General features: G+C 35.1%; 1 protein-coding gene across 1 annotated transcript in view; it reads left to right on the plus strand.

The window, feature by feature from the left end:
- Tbc1d8-9 (TBC1 domain family member 8/9) overlaps nt 1–24,061 on the plus strand; it is a 303,090-nt gene that overhangs the window by 217,961 nt on the left and 61,068 nt on the right. The window contains exons 20-24 of the mRNA XM_090371383.1: nt 2,149–2,334; nt 8,366–8,473; nt 11,575–11,685; nt 18,078–18,266; nt 23,036–23,198. Of these exons, the coding sequence (XP_090227509.1) occupies nt 2,149–2,334; nt 8,366–8,473; nt 11,575–11,685; nt 18,078–18,266; nt 23,036–23,198 (757 nt within the window). The remainder of the gene's footprint in view (nt 1–2,148; nt 2,335–8,365; nt 8,474–11,574; nt 11,686–18,077; nt 18,267–23,035; nt 23,199–24,061) is intronic.

The following is a 24,061-nucleotide window of genomic DNA, read 5'->3' on the forward strand; positions in this document are numbered from 1 at the left end:
TACATATCTGTGTTATATTTTATTTATTGATATAAACTTAAAAGCTGCCGTTAGGCTCTTTTTATTATCCCACTGCATCATTCATATTCTCATTATGCACTTTCAGTTTTTTTGTCTCAGCAGTAGTAATGTCAGCAAGTTTTCTGTGATTTGTTCACTTTTAAATGATTAATTCTCCTAATTTGGCAGCACATGGCCTTTGTTGTCTTGCACTGTAAAACCTATAAGGCAATGGTCAGGCCACGCCTTGAGTACTGCGTACAGGTCTGGAGGCCTCATTTTAGGAAGGATGTAGATTTACTTGAGTGTGTACAGAGAAGGGCAACAAGATTGGTGAGGGGAATGAAGGGATCCTCTTATCAAGAGAGGCTTAAGTTCTGCAAATTGCAGTGGCTGGAGACTAGGCACCTGTGCGGTGATCTGATTGAGGTGTATAAGGCCTTGAATGGGTTCAGCCCGCTGAATTCTGATGGGATCCTTCTACTTGTTCAGATTACGAATCTAAGGGGGCATAAATTCAAATTAAAAAAGGACAGATGTAGAATAGATGTGCGGAAATTTGCCTTTAGCCAGCGGGTGGTTAATTGCTGGAACAAACTTCCATCTGTCATTGTGGAAGTTGATAGGTTGAATAAATTTAAGGAGGAACTGGACAGGCATTTGGAAGGAATGGTGTGATTTTTTTTTTTTTTTTTTGGCTGATGCTGCATAAGCTCTTACACTTGCTTTCTTGCATCACATGCCACTATTACTACTACTACTACCACCTGTTTCTTTTCTGGAAGTTTTTTTTATTTTATAGGTCTCCACCTATTATATTATTATTTTTTTTCATTTAGCATGTTCTTCAATGCTCAAATGCACTAAAAATTATTTATTAAATCATACATTTTCAAATGATTCCTTGTTTTTGTGCTTGAAAACAGTTGCAAATTAGTTTGTCATTTCTCTGGTTGATCTGCTGCATGCAGTTAAATTTCACCTAACAGAAGTGGTTTTATATCAAATGGCTCTTGTGTTAGAGTGGGCTAAAAAAAAGTAATGCCTCTTAGTTTATAACCACAGCAGTAGATGGCACAGCAAGTTTCAACTGAGTTCTCACATTGCTAAGTTTCTAATTAGTATATGTGCACTATTGTTTCTGTGTGTGGTTGTTCATTTAAAGGTTACACTGTTTTGAAGGGAAGCATCTTCAAATACACAGCTCAAACAACATGGTTATTGAATTTGTCACTGTCAAAAATGGTGCATTTTTTAAATATTATTGCTCCTGGAGATCACTGTAATTTGGAAAACAAGGGACAATCTCAGAAATTTCACCATGCCAAAAAAAAAAAAAAAAAAAAAAAAGTCAAAGTGCAAATATGAGTTGTCTGGCAAAGTGATTTTCACTGTTTTTTTTAGCAGTTCATGGGTGTGCCCATAAAGTACCAAATTTTTCCAAAAATTTGGTGTGGATAAAACCAAACTCAAAAAACAGAATCAAGCAAGTAATGCTGAGCATTTTATTTCAAGTACTGTAAAAATAAGCAAAATTCTAAAAATTTTGCTTATTTTTAGAATATTTAAGAAAAAATTTAACTATAGCTCACAGACCCCCAACTTGAGTTTTGCACAGTTATCAGAGGTGCAATATTACTGTTTCCAATCTTCAGCTAGAATGCCTGCCTGGTGTAACACAATACTACCAAGAGAGAGCACTGGCATGGAATGTTGTGCATAGCCTCTCAGACACTAAAAATAATAGTCAGAAATTATTCTTTCTGAACAATTGTCAGCAACTTTGCAATCTTATGCTCACCTTTCAGAAACAAAGGTGCTTGTGAAAGATCATCTCTTCATTTCCATTTTTGATTAATGCAAAGAAGAAAGAAATGCAAAATAATTGCACAAAAATAATGGCAGATTTACATCATAATCTATGAGAAACATGTGAAAGTTACAGATCAAATTTGAATCTCCTCCCCAAAAAATAGATATTTTATTGAGAATAAAAGAAATGTGTACACTTGTGAAGAGAATTTGAAGATTTTTATGAGGTTTAATTTTTTTAAAATTTCAGTTAAAGGAATTTTGAGTTAATTTGTTAAAGGAATGTGACTTATTTTGTTTTTGGAATAATGTTGATAATGTAATTTTGTATTTTAGGTAGTTTTCCAGATTGCATTAGCTGTTCTGGAATCAAACAAAGATGCCCTCATGCATTGCAAAGATGATGGGGAAGCAATGACTGTCCTGTGTGATTATTTAGAAAATGTGGTTAACCGTGATGCTACCCTTCCTCGTATGGTACATCGTCTAACTCACCCACCATCTCTTGATGAGGAAAAGCATGTAAATTGGAATTCTTTGTTGTGTATTATTTAATTTTGAACTAAAAAAAACTTTTCAGGCTAGTTCATGAAAATTACTGTCATTAATATGATATAATTATAACTAATTAATCCTTAAATATTATTTATTAAAAAATAAAATAGATAATAAAAAAGTGAATATAAAACATTTTGTAAGGTTGGCTAATCATAAAATAGATATTGTGGAATATTTTAAGTGATATGCAGGCTTGAATAACTTAAATAACTTGTGCTTTTAAAGTTATTGTAAGTTTTTGTACTTTTTAAAAAAAACATAGAAGAAAACAAAAAATCATGGAGAAAAGATTCTCACATTTTTTAAATTAAAAAAAATTATACATACAATTTAGTGTTAGAAAAAAATTGAAACACTCTAAAAGTGTAGAATACCAATAGTTAAGAATAAAGGCAATAAATAATTAGAACAAAAACTCATTTAATTTGGTAAAACTAGTATATATCAATATGAAGCATGACCCTCTTCCAGTAGGAAGAAAGGTGGTAAATTTAGCAAGATGAAACTATCAGAAATGAAGATGATTATGGACTGGAAATGAGTTGGAAGTTTTGAAAAGACATTATAAGGGTGTTCAGAGAAAGTACAAGCTAATAATGAGGAACAATTTCTTGTCAGGAAAGAATCTGATTGAAACTTAGGGAAATCTAGACACAATGGATTTATAAGTTAGTGATAGCTACTATTCAGGGAGGAATGATCAGAAGCAAGAGTCTAGGAATGGTATGAAACAGTAGATAATCTTTTGGCCAAGATAGTTCCTATGGAGCATAAAGAAAATGAGAATCTTGACTATGCATGCATGATGTAAAACAGAGGTAAAATTATACCACCCAAAGTCAAAAATCAGGGATGTTATCATGAAAAAGAAGCAATGTGGTGCCACTGTCATCTAGCAATGCACAGGAAGGCTATATTTTTATCCTACCCTTCCAAGGTACTTGGAATGGTAGGATAAAAATCTAACCAGACATTGCTGAAAATACATCAGTCAGCAGTTTAAAGTGTCAGCAGGCATTGAGGTCTGTACAAATGAACTATGTACAGAGCTCTACAGCCTCAGTTTCCACGTGAGAACACTGGTCTAGCATTGCATTATAGGGGGATAATTATTTCTTTGTAGGGGAACATTGCTTTGTAGGGGAATAATTATTTCCTTATCCTTGCTGGAAAAATGCTGTATATCATTGATAAAACCCCATGAACTATCCTAACAGTTTATCTGCACTGCTCAAGAAGTGTCTGACTGCACAATTACACCAGGACTATTTTGTTCTCCAACTATTACACCCTGAGTGTGGTACCACACAATTGGTATATTATTCTGGGGTTACCATATACAGTACTTTATTTTGGTTGATGATTTATTTTTCTTACATTAAAAGTGATTTGTGCCCTGGGGAAATTTTGTTATTGTTTCCCAAAGAAATTTTTCCCTGGCGTTGCAACTAGGGTGAAAAGTTTTAGAATAGGCCAGTTTGGCATACATAGCATATTAGGAACACTTGTGACCATTGACCAGAAATGTCACAAAAATTCTTCACTTTTGCATTTTACATAGGATAACTTTTTGTTATATGAGGGATCAAATTTGTAAGAGCCAATGTCAGATTGAATTTTGCAGATCTAGTTTAAGGTTAGCAAATAACAAACTTGTTTTTAGCATATTTCAGAGAATATTTGTAACATTCTCTGAAAGATGTAATATTCTGTAATTACAGATGTAATATTCTCTTAATTGGTTACTAAATATGACTGGCTCTCTAGCCAATAGTTTTATTGTTCAGAAGTTTAACTTCTAGAACTATGTATAACTCAATAAGTCTGACTTTCTTGCATCGGTTTGCTCCCAGTACTAGCTAAAAGTCTAAATCATCATTTATGCTATAAATTGAAGAATGGATGAATTATGATTTAGATTAAATTAAGCCATTAATAGCAATTATTTATGCATTTCGGCATCTATCTTTATCATCATCATCATCAGCCATTTTCAATCCACTGCAGGATGAAGGCCTCTCCAGCAACTTTCCAGTTCATTCTGTTTGTGCAATAGCCATCCATTCATTACCCACAAACTCGTGAATTTCATCTGTCAATCTCCGTCGTTGTCTTCCAGATTTTCTTCTAGCTCCTCTTGGGTGTCATCCTGTTATTTTCTTAGTCCATCCGTCATCATGTCTTCGAGGTATGTGTCCTGATCAAGACCATTTTAGTTCTTTAGTTTTGATAAGAATGTCCTTTACTTGAGTTTGCTGCCTAATCCATGTGTTTCTCTTCTTATCTAACAGTCTGTTCCCAATATAATTTGTTCCATTCTTCGCTGTGTAGTTCAGCTTCTTTTCCATTCTTTTGGTGAGTGCCCAAGTTTCACTTCCATAAGCAATGGTGGGGATTATACATTGGTTCATTATTTTATGTTTCAGACAAATTGAGATATTGCTCCTCAGTATGTGACTATATTTCCTGAATCCTGTCCATCCAAAATTTATTCTTCTCTTAACTTCCATCCATTTATCATTATTACAGCTAATAACTTTTCCCAGATAAGTATATGAATCCACCTTTTCAATTACTGCTCCTTCAATGAATATATCCCTTTCTGTGACATACTTGTTCATCATTAATTTTGCTTTAGCCATATTAATCTTTAGTCCGAAATCCTTACTAACTCTGAATAACTGATTAATATTTTCCTCTAATCTTTGGGATCGTGGCTTATGGTCAGAATGCCATCTGCAAATTGTAAATGGTTTAGGTACTCCCATTCACATTGACTCCTTTCTGCGACCAGTCTAATCTTCTGAAAGTATTGTATCCTTGTCGAATTCCTTTCTCAATTTTAAATTTGCTATTGTCTTTGTCTAATCTAATAAAGGAGGTAGCGTTCTCATTTATTTTGGTCAAAATCATAATATATGGGGTGTCTATGCCTTGTCTTTCCAGTGCCCAAAACATTGCCTTATACTGTATGGAGCCAAATGCCAGGCATAATGGTGTTTTATATTCATTTGCTTTCTCCATTAGCTGTGATATTATGTGAAGGTGATCCATAGTTGAGAATCTTGTCCTAAAGCCAGCTTTCTCTTTCGGTTGGTTCTCATCAAGTATTCTTTATAATCTGTTAGTAATTGACCCTTGTAAACAACTTGTAGATGTGGGATAACAAGCTAATTGGTCTATAATTTCCAATTTCTGATTTATCTCCTTTCTTATACAGCAAAACTATGATTGCATTATTCTGCTCCTTAGGCGTCACACCTTTCTAATGCATTTTGTGAAGATTCTTGCCAGTTTTTGTGTCATATCTCTTCCTCCCAATTTTAATAACTCCACAGTAACTTCAACTTCAAATTGAGGAAAGACAGATGTAGGATAGACGTGCGGAAATTTGCCTTTAGCCAGCGGGTGGTTGGTTGGTGGAACAGACTTCCATCCCTTGTGGTGGAGGTTGATAGCCTAAATAAGTTTAAGGCTCAGCTGGACAGGTATTTTGAACGAACAGAGGGGTGAAGTGGAAGTGGGTTTTTTTTTTTTTTTTTTTTGGCTGATGCTGCATAAGCTTGCTTTCTTGCGTCAAATGCCTCTACTAATGCTAATGCTAATCTTCCCCCGGAGCTTTCTGATTCTTCATTTTCTTCAATGCATGTTCCACCTCACCAGGAAGGATATCAGGTATGTAATATGTGTTAATAATTTGTGATCCATCTTCCCCACTGCTGGCATCATTCCCTCGCTCCTTGTATAATTCTCTATAGTAGTCTTCTGCTATTTGAATTATGCCTTCTCTGCTATTTATAAGTACACGATTGCTATTCTTCTGTTTCAGTATCATTTGTCTTTCAGTATTACTGCTCATGGCTGCTGATTTAAGTCCTTTGTTTTCCCTTAATGCTTGTTCTTTTCTTGTGTTAAATCTTCTTATGTCCTCTCTTGAGTCTCTTTCTAATGGCTTTGCATAAGTCAGTTTACTCAATTTTATCCTTGTCAATGTTTATCTTGCTCTTCATTTGTCGTCTTCGGTTCATCATGACAAGTGTTTCTTGACTAATTTTTTCTCCTTTAGATTTCTTTTTCCCTATAGGTTTCTTGGGCTTTATCACTTTCAGAAAGTTGTAGTATTCCTCATCAATATCTTAGTCCTGAACAGTTTGCAGAAGCTCAAAGTTGTTCTTAAGTTCCATTACATACTGCTTTTTCTCCTCTTTTGTTATCTTAAAAACCTTCGCATTATTTACTCGAGTCGGTTTTTTCCTTTCTTTTCTAACATCTATATCATGTGTGCATCTTACCATTGTGTGATCACTTACAACATTTACCTCGTTCAGGACGGTAACATCATTCATGATATATCTTCTGTTCTTGAGGATGAATTCTCTTTCATTAGCTGTTATTCCATTTGGGATCTTCCATGTCCACTTTCTGTTCATCCTTTACTTGAAAAAAGTGTTCTTTACCGACAATCCTCGAGACTCTGCAAATTCCACAAGTCTTTCATTTCTTTCACCAGTTCCAAAATTTACTATAGTTCCCTTTCTGCACTATTTTGTCTCTTTCCTACCTTAGCATTGAAGTCCCGTATAATGATAGTGTAGTGGGTTTTCTACCCATCTAGAAGACACTCAATTTCGATGTACATTTCTTCAACCTGTGTGACCAATGGATTATCATTCTGGATTATCTTCATTTTCATGGCTTGATGTTGGTGCATAAATCATTATAACCTTTAACTTTTACTTAGAAATCCTGAGTAGTAGTCTTGACACCCTTGGTGATGTACTTTTTAATTCTGAAATGTTCTTTATATCTTTATGGACCATAAAGCCAACTCCACCTTCACTCCTTTCACTGTTTCCTTTGGTGTACAGCAGATTTGCACTTTATAAGCTTATAAGTGATTCATTTCTTCTTCTTGTTTCAGCCAAGCCAATGATATTCTGATTCACATTTTCTAATTCCTTTTCCAGCTCTAATATTCTGTCTTCACCGATGAGTGATCTTACGTTGTAACAGGCCAATTTAAGTTTCCGTGCATGGCAGCCTGGTCGTACCCAGAGATTCTTAGCACCCTCTGCTTCCACTCTGATCCTCTCTCTTCCATAAGAGGGGGAGTGAAAGCTGCTGGAGACAGAGCCATTTGTTTTGTCATGCTGTCATGTGCTGGAGGGTTTGGTCTTTTCCTGTTCATGCTGACCAAGCATCTTGAAGAGTACCACTCTACACTTTCATTGCTGCCTAAGTGATGTAACAGGGCTTACCATCGAGAAGGTGTGCATGAGTGGATTTTAGGGAGGCCTGCCAAACGGACTTCTAAATCTTCTGAAATAGAAAGATATTGGATCCATCAGTGTTTCAGACTGAGTGTCTGATAACACGCAGAATGCCTGTTCCCCTCTAAGTCCCCTCTAGTTTTGGCATTATTAGACTTAATTTGTAAAAGTTGCATGAATTATGGCTACAGTAGAATCTGCTGTAGCTCTGACCTTTGTTATATCCATAACTACATATTATTTAATGTACTACATTAAATAATTCACTGCACTTATAAGTATGTTTTATTGTATTGTGGCTCACCACTTCCTTTTTGAACCTTTCAGTGTTTTTAAAGTATGCTCATGGTGAAAGCATAGTCATGCATTGTTTTTTGCATGGTAAATATTTTTATAGCAGTGGGGACCAACCAGAGCCCTTGCACTTCTGATATGGTTAAAAAAAAATAAAATTGAAGTTAGGAAAACTCAGGTTCAGATTTATTATTCTGTAAGAATTGGTAATAATCTGTGTATGTACAATAAATTTCTTTCTGATGTAGCCAGTGAAAGGCATACATGTGTGCAGATATAGACTGACGAAGAGCAGATACTTTCGTTGCATAATATTTATAAAGTTTATCAATTTGCTGCATGCTACATATTTTTTAACACTTTACTGCACTTCATTTATAAAGTTATTTATAAATTAAGGAAGTTAAAAATTCTGCTCTTGTTTTATACAGAAGACTGATGTTGCTGATCTCATTTATGAGTGCTACTCTAGGTATGGGTTTCTTACTAGCAATATGATTGAACGTCTTCGACTTAAGCATCGTCTTAGAGTTGTTCAGGTAAGAAAAGAGAGTGAATGCATATAATTTGCATCAGAACTAATATTTATGAAATGAGTAGTAAAATTACAAATTTGTTATTGAATTTGTCTTATTTTTAAGTTACCAGTTTTGTCATTGTTCTTCCAGTTTATTTACTTTGAAAATATGAACTTGCAAAAGAAAAATAAGCATGGTAGTATATTATGCATTTAAATCTAAATTAACAAATGATAACTCAGCTGATTGGTACCAGTTAAGAAAAAAATTCTCTTGAATTATTATTCATTTTATTTATTCTTTTTAGTAGTTGTTAAATAATTTATAGATGCATAAGTGTCTACTAGCTTTAACATATCTATTTGATGTCCATGTATCCACATGTAACAACTTTACTCCCAGTGAATGAATTTCAGGGAATTTTATGTTTTGCCTTTTAGAAACATTTATCATGCTCTTGTTTTAATGAACTTTTCTAAAGTTTATTAAATCCTTAATTAGCCTTATTAATCCCTTTTGCTTGTCACTATTCCCACTATTCTGCCTCCTTGTCGGTCAGACCAGTAACCTGAGCCTAATACAGTAAACCCATGCTATTCATGGTATCTGTATTCACAGTTTCACATATTCACAATTGCTGATTTAATATAAAATGAAACCTAAAAAAATGTGAATTTTAAAGTGCCGTGAAAATTTTCTGCCTTAAAAAATATGGGCATGGCTAAAATCATCTTGCCTGGTCAAAACAACACTTAGTGGGTGGTGGAGAGGGGTAACAATTGCGAGCACGGATATTTCCCACTAATTCTTGTTCAGTACGTGTTATGCCTTTGTCGTGGAAGGTTTTGTTGTTTGCTTTTAATTGATATGCTTACAAAAGTGAAAAATCTACAATTTTGCAGCATGTTAGTGTAAACAGACTTTTTCGAGTGTGTTAAAGGTTAAAAGAAAGCGACTATTGTGGACAAGTTCTTTTCTAACCCCTATGAAAATATGGCTAACAAGGGAATTGTGAAAAGATCAAAGAAGGTGATGACGTTAGTGAGTAAAATTGAGTTATTAGACAAAATTTCTAAGTATTGAAACAATGGCAAGTTCTTCCAAGATGGTTCAAATGCTTCAGTTGGAGATCTTATGATAGACTTCTCACTGACTTTCAGAACAGCTGCTGAAACTAGTAGCTTTTGGTGGACCCCTAGTTCAGTCACTGCTCATAGAATCATGAATACTTCCAGGTATTCAACGTCGATTCCTAGTGCAGCATTTTCTGTACAAGTAAATGGTAGAACATGAGACATTCCACTCCAAACATTATGGAAGTCTACATGTATGTAGATGATCTTACCATGTTCTGTCCCTTATAGAACTTTTTGAACCATAAAGAGATAGCTGCAATTGTGATATAAGGTAGAATATATAACTGTAGTTAAAGAATAATCTAATCCCAGTTTTAAATACCATCTACTTTTTGGCTAGGCGCCTCCGTAGCCAGGTGGGAAGGAGCAGCAGTGCGTAGCACACGCTTCTTGATTAGACCGGGGTTCGAGCCCGTGCCCACCAAATACGGAGGATGCGGAAAGGTCAGGGAATGACCACCGCATATTCCAGGAGCAATATGGCCTTAGTTGCTAATGCTCCTAAAAACCGTATATAACTTTTTGGCTTTAATAATGGATAACAGGCTTATCTTTCAGGCACATATAATGTGTCTCCAAATCACTTGTTTACAAAAACTCATTCTTTGATTCTGTATCTGTTTTTCATAGTGCACAGACAGAGACTTACTACTTTTATAACACATTATTTAGTTTGCTGCTGGATTATGTATCTCCAGTATATTTAACCAAGAGAAGCAGTTTATCTCTGAACATCATTTTTTTTTAAAAGAAAGATCAGCTTTCTTTTTAAAGAAAGCTGACTCTTTCTTCTGAACCCATCTCATTTGGAAATATCTCTGTGATCCAATGACATTGGGACTCACAGATATATTTCTAGATGAGATGGATGGGGATCACAGATATTCTCCATGTTCTGATTATAAATGTTTCTTGTGACTTTGCAAATTAACCCTTTTTCAGACAGAGGAGTAGCAAGACAAATGCCATGCTTTATAAATGATAAAGATATATCCTTTGTTTTAAATTATTTATTTTTAAATCATTTTTCTCTTAATAAAGAAATTTTACATTTGTTTAATAAATACAATCTATTATTGGGCTTGGCTTTCGTTTGTTTTAAAATTTATATTCTGTGGTTTATGCCTTCCTTAGTTTAAATGGTGCATTCTTTTATCTTTAAGTCTGCTCTCAATATTACTATGAATTTGTTATTTATTGGGTATACTCTTGGGTTTTCTGTTTTGTCTATTATTTATCCTTTTATTGCTATATGCTCTACTGAAATACCAGAAACCCACCTTAGGGGATGATGGCTTTATATATTCATTGCACGTATAAAAAGAAGGGAAATATCAGGGATTCAGCTGCATAAATTCACCTTTTAATTATTTTACAAATTTTAATGTTTTATTGTATTGCAGGCCAATGAAATATTTACAATTAGTAATTATCTTATATTCTGTAATGTTTAATTATGTGTTTTATTCTTTTTAACAACAAAAATTTCATTCTTAAAAAAAGAACAAAAAGAAAAACATTTTAAGAGTTATAAAAAAAAACAGCCAGATATGTAAAGTATTAACTAGTTCATCAGCTTGATTGATTATAATGAATTTCCGTACTCTTAAACAAAATATCCTAGATATAAAAACACAGAATATCCTAGGTAAAAAAATCACAGCAGTGCCTTGAGATTTTAATGGATGACGGATTTGCCTAATGGATGATATTATCCAATTAAAGGCAATATATTTAGTTACTTTAGGTCAATTTACATGGACATTTGTTGTTTATAAAAGAGCATAAGTCTGAGCACATCATACCCCAATGGCTGACTGCAAAAGTTAATGCAAAGAAGCATTATATTTATGCTGTTTCAAAGATTGTAATAACCTGCATTTGACTATTCGTCAGAAAGTTTCCTATGTTTTTCATGTTTGAATTAAATGATACTCTACTATAAAATGTCTTTCTGATATTTTAAGTTATTTTGTTTTTATTTAGGTCTTAGAAGACACCACTATGAAAAATGTGGTAAGAAGTGTGATGTCAGACACTTTAATAAATAGTTGCTTCAAAATGAAAGAACTCCAAGAAATATATACCCTCCTTAAGGTATGTTTCCAATCCAGCGTATTCAAAGAGTACATCTTTTTGAATAAATTTTTTGAATGTATTCAAATGTTATATGTTATATGACCAAAAGTATTCAGACACCCAGGTAGTTACAAAAAGTCCACTGCTCCTTGGTTTACTTTTTAGCAACCTCCAATAGGTATTGGCAGGAATTCACCTCCATTCACCCTATAGCTGGCAGTGCTAGTTTGGAAGAAGGCCATTTTGGCCACAGCCTAGTCTATCATACCAGCTCATTCTGCAAGTGTTCAGTGGGATTGAGGCCTGTGCTCTGAGCCAGCCAGTACATCTTTTTAACATCATCCATAGATTAGGTCCTATATGATTCTTGTATTGCATGGAACATTGTGCTAATACTGACAAGACCTATTTCCCTAGTACCGTCAGTGTGGGTAGTGTATAACTGTCCAAGTAGGCATGGACTTCATAGTTTTAGCCACTGCTACCAAAGACAAAGTCTGAATGAGCTGAAACAACCCCATATCATAAGACAGTTTGAACCAAACCTTGTGATTAAGACAATACACATTTTTCATGAAGTTCCTTATATCATGTAGTGGGATTCAAAACTACACAGACACCATTTGCCACAGTTATAGAATCCACGAATGTTGGGAATGGCACTACACCAAACACCATTTGCATTAGCAACTGTGATATTAGGCTAATGGGTAGGTTCTATATCATTGAACCCAAAGCTGTGCAGCTCCCTCTCGATGGTTGATGTACTGAAAGATGTTCCTGCACATCCAAACATGCATGCAAGTCATAAGAAACTCTTTATGGTTTGCTGAACACATTCCATGATTTGTGAGGCTGTCCACACCTGTTCCCCCCCTCCCATTATGGTACAAGCTATAATCTTTCATTTTTGAATAATCATCCACTGCGATGGGTTTTGGGAAATTTAGCAAGTTGCAATTCCATGTACAGAAAGGTTACTAATGTGCTATTCAGCCATCACCCCACGTTAAAAGTCTAAGTTCTAATCCATGATCCATAGTGGGATTTCCTGCTGTTGCACAGCCTAAGTCACAAGATTTATATTGGTATGTCTGAACTAATATGCATGCACAATACCTTATTTTTGTGGAGAGTGGTACATTAAGGAATATTTGTGAAGAGGTATCTGAATACTTTTTGGATTAGGTGCTAACATTTTAAGAAAATTCCTACAGTGGATATTTTTCATATTAATATACTTTGATGTTAAATGTATAAAATTTCTTATTGGTGAAAATAGTACCGGTGTTAAGCATACAGTGCAAAGAAGCCCTGGGCTTTTGCTGCACCAAAAAAAAATCTGCCTGACCTTTGAACTGTCAAGCTGTCAGCCTCAACTGTTAATGGAGACAACTCATTCCAGTATTCTCCAATTTAAAACTTCCTGCAGTACAGTCTAAAAATAATCCCCTGTAATTTGAATTTATGGTTGCTAGTTCTAGAATCATTTATAAAAGCAAAAATTTTGCATTATTCATTTTACTTTAACCTCCCAGAGCCTTATTTATTTATGTATTTTGACTTTTGAGGTAATAATTCTCTGTAGTACATTGTTAACCCATGGCCACTGTGCCGTGACAGGCTGTTGCAACTACTATTATGTAAATTATCATTCTAAGCATTGCAATAAAGAGATTCTTCTGATATGTCTTGGTTAAGTCCTCTCTCTCAGGTGCCTTGTTACCAAGTGCTGTAGCCCACATATTTGAAGTCTCCGCACATGGATCCCCTTTTGCTAATCTCACTGGTGTATTTCCCATATTTTGTCCTTTCCCTTGAAAGGACAAAATATGGGAAATATTTTGTGAAATAATATGTAAAATGATATTATTTATGGGAAATAATATGTGAAATGTTAAAAGGAGCTTGATGTCTGGTTTTTTTTAGCTGCTGTATTAATACTTGGACATAGTATTCCAAATGCAGTTTTAAAGTTGCCCAAACATTTGATAAATTATTGATATGACACCATAGATTCTCCTTGCTACCCGTCTGCATTGCACAAAGAACTTCATGTCCATACATACTGTAATATCTAAATCTCTTTCTTCACCTGTTTTTAATATTAAAATTAGCAAGAACTTCTTTTCAAATAAGTTATCTATTATTAAATAGCTTGAATAAATAGACAAGAATAAACAAAACATTACATAGATGCAAATAAATCCAGCTTGTCTATTAATAATAGAAAATGAAATTTACAAACAATACAGGAAGAAAGAATCATTCAAAATGTTACATAGATGCAAAAGTGAATTATTTAATGAGTTACTTAAAAAGAAGCTTTTACTATTTTTAATATTAGATTAGTATCACCAGTAAATAGAATTCATCAGGCTATAATTAATGTCAGTATTATTATTCTGTTTTTTTATTAAAACACTGCTGCTACTTTTTTGACCATCCCGGAAGCCTATCTAAGTTGTCCTGAAGAAGTGCTGTTTGATACTGATTGTTATGGCTTTTTTAATTTCAGGAAAAAAGTTTTGTGATTTTTTTTGGAATTCTGCTTTGATAATACTAATATTTCATCTTTTCTTAATTGATTTCAATGCTTATTGTTATGTAAATTTTATTAATAAAAATATATATATATATATATTTAAAAATATACTGTGTTTTTTGCACATTTATATACCAAAAAAAATTTCCTGAAAATGAAAAAAAATAAAAAATAAATAAAATAAAAAATAAATAAAATAAAATATATTTTTTTACATATAAAAGATAAACGCGAATCTATTAGTTGCTTCTGCTTTCTGATTTATGTGGTCTTATAAATTGGAAAGTACACAATTTCAATTATATGCACCAGCATATATTTCTCTTTGTTATTTATATAAATATTTTTACAAAAATGAAAAAAAACGTGTGTGTGTGTGTGTGTATTCCAAATAGTTGACATCTTTGAGTTTCATGTTTTTGTCTTTATTGTGCAGAAAAATAAAGGAAAAATATTTCAAAAACAACTCATGTAAGACTTTACTAGATATATATTGCCCTACCATTAATATCTGAACCTGCATATATACAAATAACCTTTATTTACAGGCAAACTAATAACTTGCTGAAACCTTTTAGCCTTTATGACAGACTATAGTCTCCATGGAACATTTTCCACCAGTTTTTTTGTAAATGTTTACTAATATTTTTCACTATTCAATTTTGAAAGCAGCTACCAGTTCAGCTATGTTTTTTTGTTGCAGAGTCTCCTGATATGCACCTGATGATCCAGTTTATCCCAAAGATTCCCTATAGGATTGAGCTTAGTGCTGTGGGCTGGCTGGTCCAACTTTTTCATGCCTATGTCCTCGATCCAGTCTGTCACAATGCAAGCAGTATGATACAGAGCATTGTCATGCTGATATAAGTGTGGGCCTTCCTGAAGTGATGCCACAATGTAGGTAATATGTTATTGTCCAGGACATCTAGACACATTTATTGTTTTGTCCAAAACAACCAATGGTCCCAAGCTAAAACAGCACCAGAACCTAAAACCATCATACTGCCTCCACAAAACTTCAACGTCAAGACAGTGCAGTCCAGCAGGTAGCTTTCTTTGGGCATCTGCCACACCCAGGCATGACTGTCAGAATGGTAGAATATGTACAACAATGGATCTCCAGTGCTGTTGAAATGTTATGTACATACTGATTGCATATGTGGAACCATATCATTCTTCACCAGAGGGTTCTTAACTCTGTCAATTACATCATCCCTCATTCACAATTGTACTGCTATCTCCTCAGACCTACAAGCATATTTATAGTTGTGCCTGACATGTGGTATTTAGGTAGGGCATGATCGGAGGGAGTGCTCAATGGAGGGGTGTCCAGGTAATAATGGTAGGGCAGTATGAAAGTAGTGGGAGAGGAAAAGCAAATAACTTTGAACTGTGAACAAACATATTTCAAAACTTAGTGTCTGCACCTCTCATGTGCTCCACAACTCTGATTTTTTGAATATTTGCAGATGGTGGCAGCTGGCATGAAAGGTTCTTACACTCATTTACTCGAAAAAACCATAAAATCCTCTTCAGACACCCTTTAAATAAAAGTTTGTCTATATTTATTTTTAAAAAGATTTTTAATCATTAATTAACAGTTAACACAATTATTATTTTGGTCTCTCTCCTGTCAGATGACCCACCAGAACTGCCAAGCAAACTGCTCTCCTGATGTTGACATCATAAGCAAATTTTGATATCTTGTCTTGTATTTATTTATTATTTTTTTTTTTCAGTGTCATTTAAGAAAAATTGAACTAAGTGTTCCCAGTATGATCTGGGTGGACCACAGATCTGATGTTTGTAGAAACTGAATAGTAGCCATTAATCACGACTCTCTTCATCCTCCCTGCAGCCACCCCCATGATCCCATGTTTCAGTTTATACAATAACCTGTTATACAGGACTGAGTCAAATTCTCTGCTAAAATTTAAATAAACAATGTCAAAATTATATCCAGTTCATGAGTGACTATATCAAAATTACTAACCAGATTGGTTAAACAATTTTCCCCTTCACAAAACAGTGCTGTTTTCTTCAGAATTCTATTTCTTTCTAAATGATCCTGTATTGCATTCTTGATTATTACCTCCATGATTTTCCCCTACCGCTAAAGTCAGACTGACCAGTTAGTAGTTACCTGCATCACTCTTAGAACTGCCTTTCTGATATGTTGGCAATTTTCCAATCCAAAGAAATCATACTCAAGTCCAATAATACCCTCATAATTAATTTTAACTGTTCAGTGCACTTTCTTGCTGCCTTCCTCAAAATTACTGGATATATATACCATCAACTCCAGCAAACTGACTCTCCTTTTAGTTTGAAAGTTTTTCTAATAAACAGTTCCTCAATCTGGCTTCAGTGCTTTTCATTGCTTTTCTTCACTCTCTAACTTACTCATTACATCTTTTATTGCCATATTAAGCTGACTAGCTTGTTATTCATCCATCTTGTGGTATATATATGCATTCATGGCTTCTGTGACTATTGTTGCTTGCAGATATGTAATTCTAATGTATTTGCTCTTTGTGTGCTATCTCCTCAGTTGGTAGCAGCTTTGTAGCACCCTGAGCTATCATATGCTTTTCCTGGCTCTCTTATGATCATTGCCTGCTGATAGTTCCTGTAGTATCTGTACCATGATGGCATCATACAAGTAATAACAAACCAACATAGGTTATTTATAAAGTTTGTTCCTGTGGTGAGTTTTCTCTCGATGTCTCCAATCAGTAAGTGGAAAATACAAGTCACCCATAATAAGACATTCACTCTTGCATGCTGCTGCTTTAGATAAGAAGCGTTGTCCCCCCCCCCCTCCACTCCTTTTATGTTGTCTACCTTTCCTAAATACTTTATACTTCCCAGAATGAAGCTTACCATTCCCTATTTCTGAATAACACTACATTTCCATTAGTCATGATATGTTTATATCAGTGTTAGTTGTCCTAACCAGAAATTCAAATCCACTCATTTTATTCACAATACTTCCAACTTTACCATAGCCACAGTAGCTACCAATATATTATTAGTATTGGTAGTGGGAAATGATACAAGGACAAAAAAAAAAAAAAAAAAATTTCTCATACCACTTATCCATCCTCTAATAATTTGGCTAGTTCTTTCTTAAATTTATTCAGTCTACCTACTTCCACAACATCAGATGGAAGTTTATTCCAACAATCAACTACCTGCTGGCTGAAGTCAAATTTCTACACAAATTCCTGCAACCATCTCTCTTCAGCTTAGATTTATATCCCCTCTTGTATTGTCTAGCATTAGTTTCCCATTCTTTTGAAATATTACCACCCTCAGCATGTTGCTGGCATCAGCTTTTGCAGCCACAAACAGGAACCCTTGATGCTAATTGCTAATTTAGCCCTATTCATCTTATCTCTGAATGCTTTTTCAATGATATTATCAAGAATCCTTTCATCACCTTTGTACAAATGTACTCTTCTCCAAAAAATAGGTTTTTCTGCTTACAGGTGTGAGCCATGCTGATTTTGTAATCTAATTTATTATTAATTGGACTAAAAATTAGATTTTGTAATCTGATTTTTTGCTTTGCTGTGTTTTTTTTGTACGTGTATTATTTTTCTAAGTTAAAGCACAATCTGCTCTACATTTCTTATATCAGAATCTCTCTTTTATATAGTGCAAATTTTTTGAACTCTTGAATGCTTTCAGCCTGCAGTAATGAAGGAGCAAAATACACAGTGAACTCATGCTGTTACTAATTATTACTTTTGTCATTAATTACTGTGTTCTTAGAGAGAGAGAGATATGAAAAAATAGACAATATGTTCAGTGTTACTACTGGTTATGGTTGATAATTAATCATTTTATTTTTCCATCTTAGGAAGAGCAGCTCAGCAAACAATACTGGGGAAGATCTCAGTCTGTTACTAATCAAGACAAATATGATCCTACCCTTCCTTTTTATGAACTTTATCGCCTGGACTATGAACAATTCAAGCTATTTTTTATGTTGCTGTCACCTTGGGGGCATAGTCAGAGAGCAAATTTATTGGCACTCAGGATATTTAAGGTAATTTATCTTTTGGTTATTGTTTTAATCATTATATACTGCTGAATACCTAGAAGAATATTATATCCAACAACTTTTACAAATTTACCCATAAATTTTACATCTGCCTTTTATGGATTTATTGATAGGCCTGTCATGATCAGTATGCATTTTTCAATATAAGTTCCAAAGTTACAATTAGCGGTTCTGTTTATCTTTTGAATAGAGTATATGTCATAGCTATATAAGAATTTCAACAGTTTCATTTTGTGCTTGTGAATAGTAAGATTACAATTGTTACTACATTTTTTATTTAACTGCATTGTTTTCAAGTATAAGGGTGCATGTAATGTTGAAAGCTTATTTTCAAGTCAGTCAGTTTGCATTTTGCTTTTGTACTGATATGATATTAATATAGCTCATGGTCATAAAATGATATTTCAGAAAAATATCCAGACAGCCATCACTCACCCATCACAAACAAACTAGCTTGGGCTGAAATCGCCGCTACCCACTCTGTTTTGTCTCCTCAATCGACAGCTAATCAGAATCCTCATTACTACAGGTTTCCTTCTCAAATTAAGAGTCACCCTGCTAAGATCAAGGAAAGAATTTCAAATTAGGATTGGTACCTCCAATCTTCTATTCTGAGACCAATGAACAAGCTTTCCACCTCCCATCACAAGCCTTTTTATTTCCTGACTGGGGCCACTGACAACAGCTGATGATATTGAGATGCAAAGGGTAAAGAATTGCATACCAAAGTATTGGCAAATTTACTCAAGAAAATGCTGAATTACTCTTCCTTTAAAGTGGTTTGTGGTAGTTGTTGCATTCACATCAGTGTGTGTGTGGCCAGTTGGCCACACTGACGTGGATGCAACAGATCTGACCATTTTATGAGCAGGGAGGCCCAAAACCATTCACTGCAACTTCATCTTGCAAAACCAGCAGATGATACCCCCCCCCCGCATGACTAACAGATTGCGAAATTGCCCTAGTATCTGTCAACTGTCGAAAACCGCTGCATCCAGCTCCAGTCACTTTCTTGCCCCAGCTATTGCTTATTTAAACATGCTGATGTGATACCTCATAACTCTCCTTTTCAATCATTACCAATTCAGAGTATAATTTCCACTAGACCTAATCTGTTGAGGTATCTGAAATCATCAACAGATGATCAGCACTTATAAAAATTCCCTTTCAGTGCACTCTTAGAATTTTCTGCCAAAATGTCTGGAGCTTGAAACCCTCGAACTATTCCTTTTGTCCAACAGCGTAGATGTAATTTGCCTATCAGAAACATGTCTTGAACCTGACTAAGAGTCAGTTGCCTGTATTCCTACTGCTAGATTTTCATCGTTCTTCATTTCAAGATCTCGGTCCAGATGCATTGGTATTGCCAGCTTCATCAAGGATTCCGATCTGAAATTTGTACACTTCATATCTAGCAACTCCTTATTTTATGAAGCAGTACTCGTGACTGCGAAATTTTATGCCTGTTTAATTGATTTAGCGGCAATCATTTCTCCTTTCCAAATATTGCAACAATTGATGATGCTACTGGCTGGATAACGAGGAAGTTACACCCCTCCGCTACTCACCTTCTCTGCGCCGATTTTATCCTTCCACCGCATCTGAGCCCCAGACATTGTTTTTTGAAAGGGTCCAAAGATGGGTAACTCGCCTGGTGAGGTCAGAAAAAAGGCATCCATATGAGGAAAGACTTCGAATATGTTGGTTGCAGAGCTTGGAAACCAGGCATCTTAGAGGAGACTTGATTGAGGCATAAGCAAAATGAATGGGGACAAAATTTTCGCAGTTATAAATGATTCTAGAACAAGGGGCCATAATTTCAAGTTACGTGGGGGGGGGAGATGTTTAGACTTAATTGCAGGAAGTTTTATTTTAGCCAGTGAGTTATAAATTACTGGAATAAGTTACGTACATGGGTGGTAGAGGCTGACAGTTTGGGGAAATTCAAAGGTCAGCTGGATAATTATCTATGGGAGGAGGGAAATGCATAGGTTGTCCATTTCCTTTTCTCTTATTAATTATTATTAATTTTGTTCTTATTATTATTTTATTTATTTATTTTATTTTTTTGGCTGGTGCAGCATAAGCTTCCTTGTACCATGTGGCCATTGCTAATACTAATACTGTCCTTCAGCAGCTAATGAATCATCTCTGTCCATTAAATTTTACAATTATCAATGAGGAACCTAGAGGTGCTAAACGTCTCAACCTGATTCTATGTTCAGGCATTTGCAGAGTTGAGGTTCCACCAGAAACGTCCTTCAAATCAGATTACGACCCAATTGCATTACTTCTTTTACTGCCTATGCCCAGCTTCAATTGTCATAATACTGTGCAGAAGAAAATCATTTTCTCCAACTTTTCTTGATCCCAATAAGTGTTTCAAGGCAGCATAGTGTATTCCATGCTACGTGCTTGATGGATGTGATCCAATCCTTGCAGTTAATCTAATCACAAGGTAGATAAATACAATTGCCCTCTATGCATCAGCCAAAACCTTACGCATTTCTCCAAGAACTAGAGACCTAGAGCTTGGTGGACTAAAGATTTAATGTGCAGTTTTCACAATAAGCAGTACCTTCACAAGAAGTGGAAAATCTCTGACACAACCAAGATTGGATCCTGTATTCCAGAGTAAGCCCTATTTTCAACTGACTCAAAGTATCAGCCATAAAGAAGTACACCAATGCCACCTTGTCTAAAGGAAAAGTGCCATATTCTTCCAGACACAGCATCATTAATTCAAATCTTGATCCAGATAACTGGATGGACTATATTGCAAGATTCAAAGCTAATTCCACTTCTGCAGGACTTCCTTTCCAATGTTCTGAGTTTGCTCGTACTGATGACCTCTCCATAGTTTCTATCACCAGACAGCATCTGATAAATGCTATAAACTCCGAGTCCATCTAGTACATCAGGCTGAGATAAGATACCTCATTTCATAATTAAGTGCCTCAGCCCCTACATCCTTGATGCATTGCTCTCAATCTACAACTCAGTTCTTTCCACATTAGTATTCCCTGCCCAATGGAATGAATACTCTGTGACTCCACTGCCTAAAGTTCAAATGCCAACAAGCCCAAAAGATTTCAGACCAATCTCAACCTTTTCCACCCTCCTCAAACTTCTATAAATGGTATTCCTTCCAGCATTTAGCAAACAGCTCATGCCACAGAAACCAAAACAGTTCCATTTCTCAGTTGTGAATAGTTCCACCATAACAAACCCCATGGTGGCACAGACATTAATCCTTGGAAACTAAATCCAAATTAGCTATTGCATATGCCGATATTAAAGCTGCTTTTGACAGCTTAGACATCACAGCCCTTCTCAGTCTCCTGCAATCCTTCTTCAGGATTAATGGCGACCTACTAGCCTTCTTTACTGCCTTATTGAGGAATAGAAAGAAGTGTTCACTACACAATGAAGAAGTCCCACTTTACTTGGAAAATCACTGCAAGATGCCCACAAGGTGGTGTCCTTTCTGGCCTCCTTTTCTCAGCCATTCTTATTTCTTTTATGTGTCCCCGTGATAATGCTCTAATATATGCCGACGATATAAAGTTTCTTACCTTAATCCCACCGTCTGCAATCCCAAAGGCAATTGCATCTTCAATCACAGAGAGCTTGCCCACTCTTTCAACTTAATTGCAGATTTTGGGTTAAACCTGAACCCTTCAAAATCTGAAATAATGATTTATTCATTGAAACAGTGACCAACAGTAATCCCACCATCAGCTTGTGGAACTCTCATTCCATTGGTTACCAGCCATAAGGACCTTGGTGTCTATTTTGATCCAAAGCTGAGATTTTATGTGCACACAGAATACCGGAGGTATGCTGTGTGTGCATATTGATCACCTTGTGCTGGAGAGTAAAGCAACACTTACTTCATTCCAACAATGCTGCAACCGCTACTAGATATCTTCAAACCACTGTTTATCTGATTATTTTATATGCTGCTTATATTTGGGCATCTACTTCAGCCTCACAAACATCTGGGATTTCTATCAGTGGCACAACCCTCTGCCATCCTTGAGGTCTGACCCCACACTAATTCTCAAATACAACTATCTGAAATTTTGTAATTGTTTTCAACCTGCCTAGGCACTCCCCAAAATTCAGGCACTGCTCTGTCTTGGAATTAACCTGTAGAAAATGGCTATCCTTTACAAATACCATTGCATTCTCCTAGAGTGGGTTGCATCTGTTGACTGCAATAAATTCTTCCAAATCTTATGGCTTAAACTGTGCCAGACTACTAAACATAGACATCAGTCATCCACATCTCCAATCCCTACCGTGCCTTGTTTTTGAGCAGCAACAATAATCCATGGTTTGATTTTGATTCAACTTCCCTACCATTGTTTTTAATTGTTCTTGATTTGTGCTACGATATTAATTTTTTTCTCTTTATAATTTCCTATGTAACTTTTCCTTTTCCCAATTTTAATCACATGTATTCCTGGCCATGTCGCCGTGGTGAGTATTATTGTTCCTAGTACATGTACCATACTTAGCAGCAGTAAAGAAATTTAATTAATACATGAAGACAAGGTGTATAAAAGGTAACTTTAGGTAGTTTATATGATGTGAAAATTTATTAGATAAACATTAAAAAAATTCAATAACATTTTGCTTATAGGCTCTCCATTTGTAAAATTATAAGAAATGATTGGCAATTTGAGAAATTTTTATTAAGGAGGATTGCATGGATAAACAGTAAAAAAATACAACTTGTTCTAACGTAGATATTGGATGAAAATCAGGACAACCAAATTAACTTTCTGGAATTTATACGGGCCTTTGCTCTCATGGGCCGTGCAGATATGGACACTCGATTAAGGCTGCTTTATGCAATTCACCTTTTTCCCAATTTGCCAGAATTTGAAATGAATTCACCGGTTGGATCAGGTATGCTATTTATATTTATTACTTTTGAATACATTCTCTAATGATCATTACCAGATTTAGATAATAAAGTATGAATTTAATCATTCTTAAGGATAAAATTATATGCCATATACATGGTATGGGGCTTTCTTCAAACTGTTAGCCTAAACTACCTTCAAAGGCAACTTGTTCCAGTAATCAACAACTTGCTGGGTAAAAGAGAACAGAGAACTTCTTACAATCCACTCTAAACCTATTCCTCTGTAATTTGAATTTATGGCTCCTAGTTTTGGAATTCTTTATGCCAGTGAAAATTTTGCCTTCATTCATTTTACCAACTCCTCTCAGAGTCTTATAAACCTCAATCAGGTCCTCTCTAAGGTGCCTAGTTACCATGCTATGTAGCCCATGTAATCAAGGTTTTTCCTTGTATGGTTGTCCTTTATCTGATCTCAAAATGTGAGTTATCCATCTTTGGATCCTTTCAAGAAGCTCAACATTTTTTTTAGATGAGATCTCCATACTTGGACAAAATATTCTAAGTACAGTTTTACACTTGACTTATACAGTGAGATTATGACCTCCTTATCTCTACAAGCTATTGTTCAATAAATCATTGAAAGTACACCATGGGCTTTCCTGGCCACCTGTTTACACTGCTCAGAGAACTTCATATATGCTCGTATCTTAACTCCAAAGTTCCATTCTTCATCTACTGTCTATAATTGAACCCTACCAAGTGTAGAAGTTATTTTGGGGTTGCTATTCCCCAAGTATAAGAGCTTACATTTTGCTATTAAAACATAACTGCCACTTTTCTGACCATTCTTGAAGCTGTTCATGTCATCCTGTAGGAGCACTGCAAGGCACTGATCATTAACGAC

The sequence above is a fragment of the Mastigoproctus giganteus genome, chromosome 4 (assembly GCF_048544385.1).
Source record: "Mastigoproctus giganteus isolate SK-2022 chromosome 4, ASM4854438v1, whole genome shotgun sequence".
Taxonomy (NCBI): Eukaryota; Metazoa; Arthropoda; class Arachnida; order Uropygi; family Thelyphonidae; genus Mastigoproctus; species Mastigoproctus giganteus.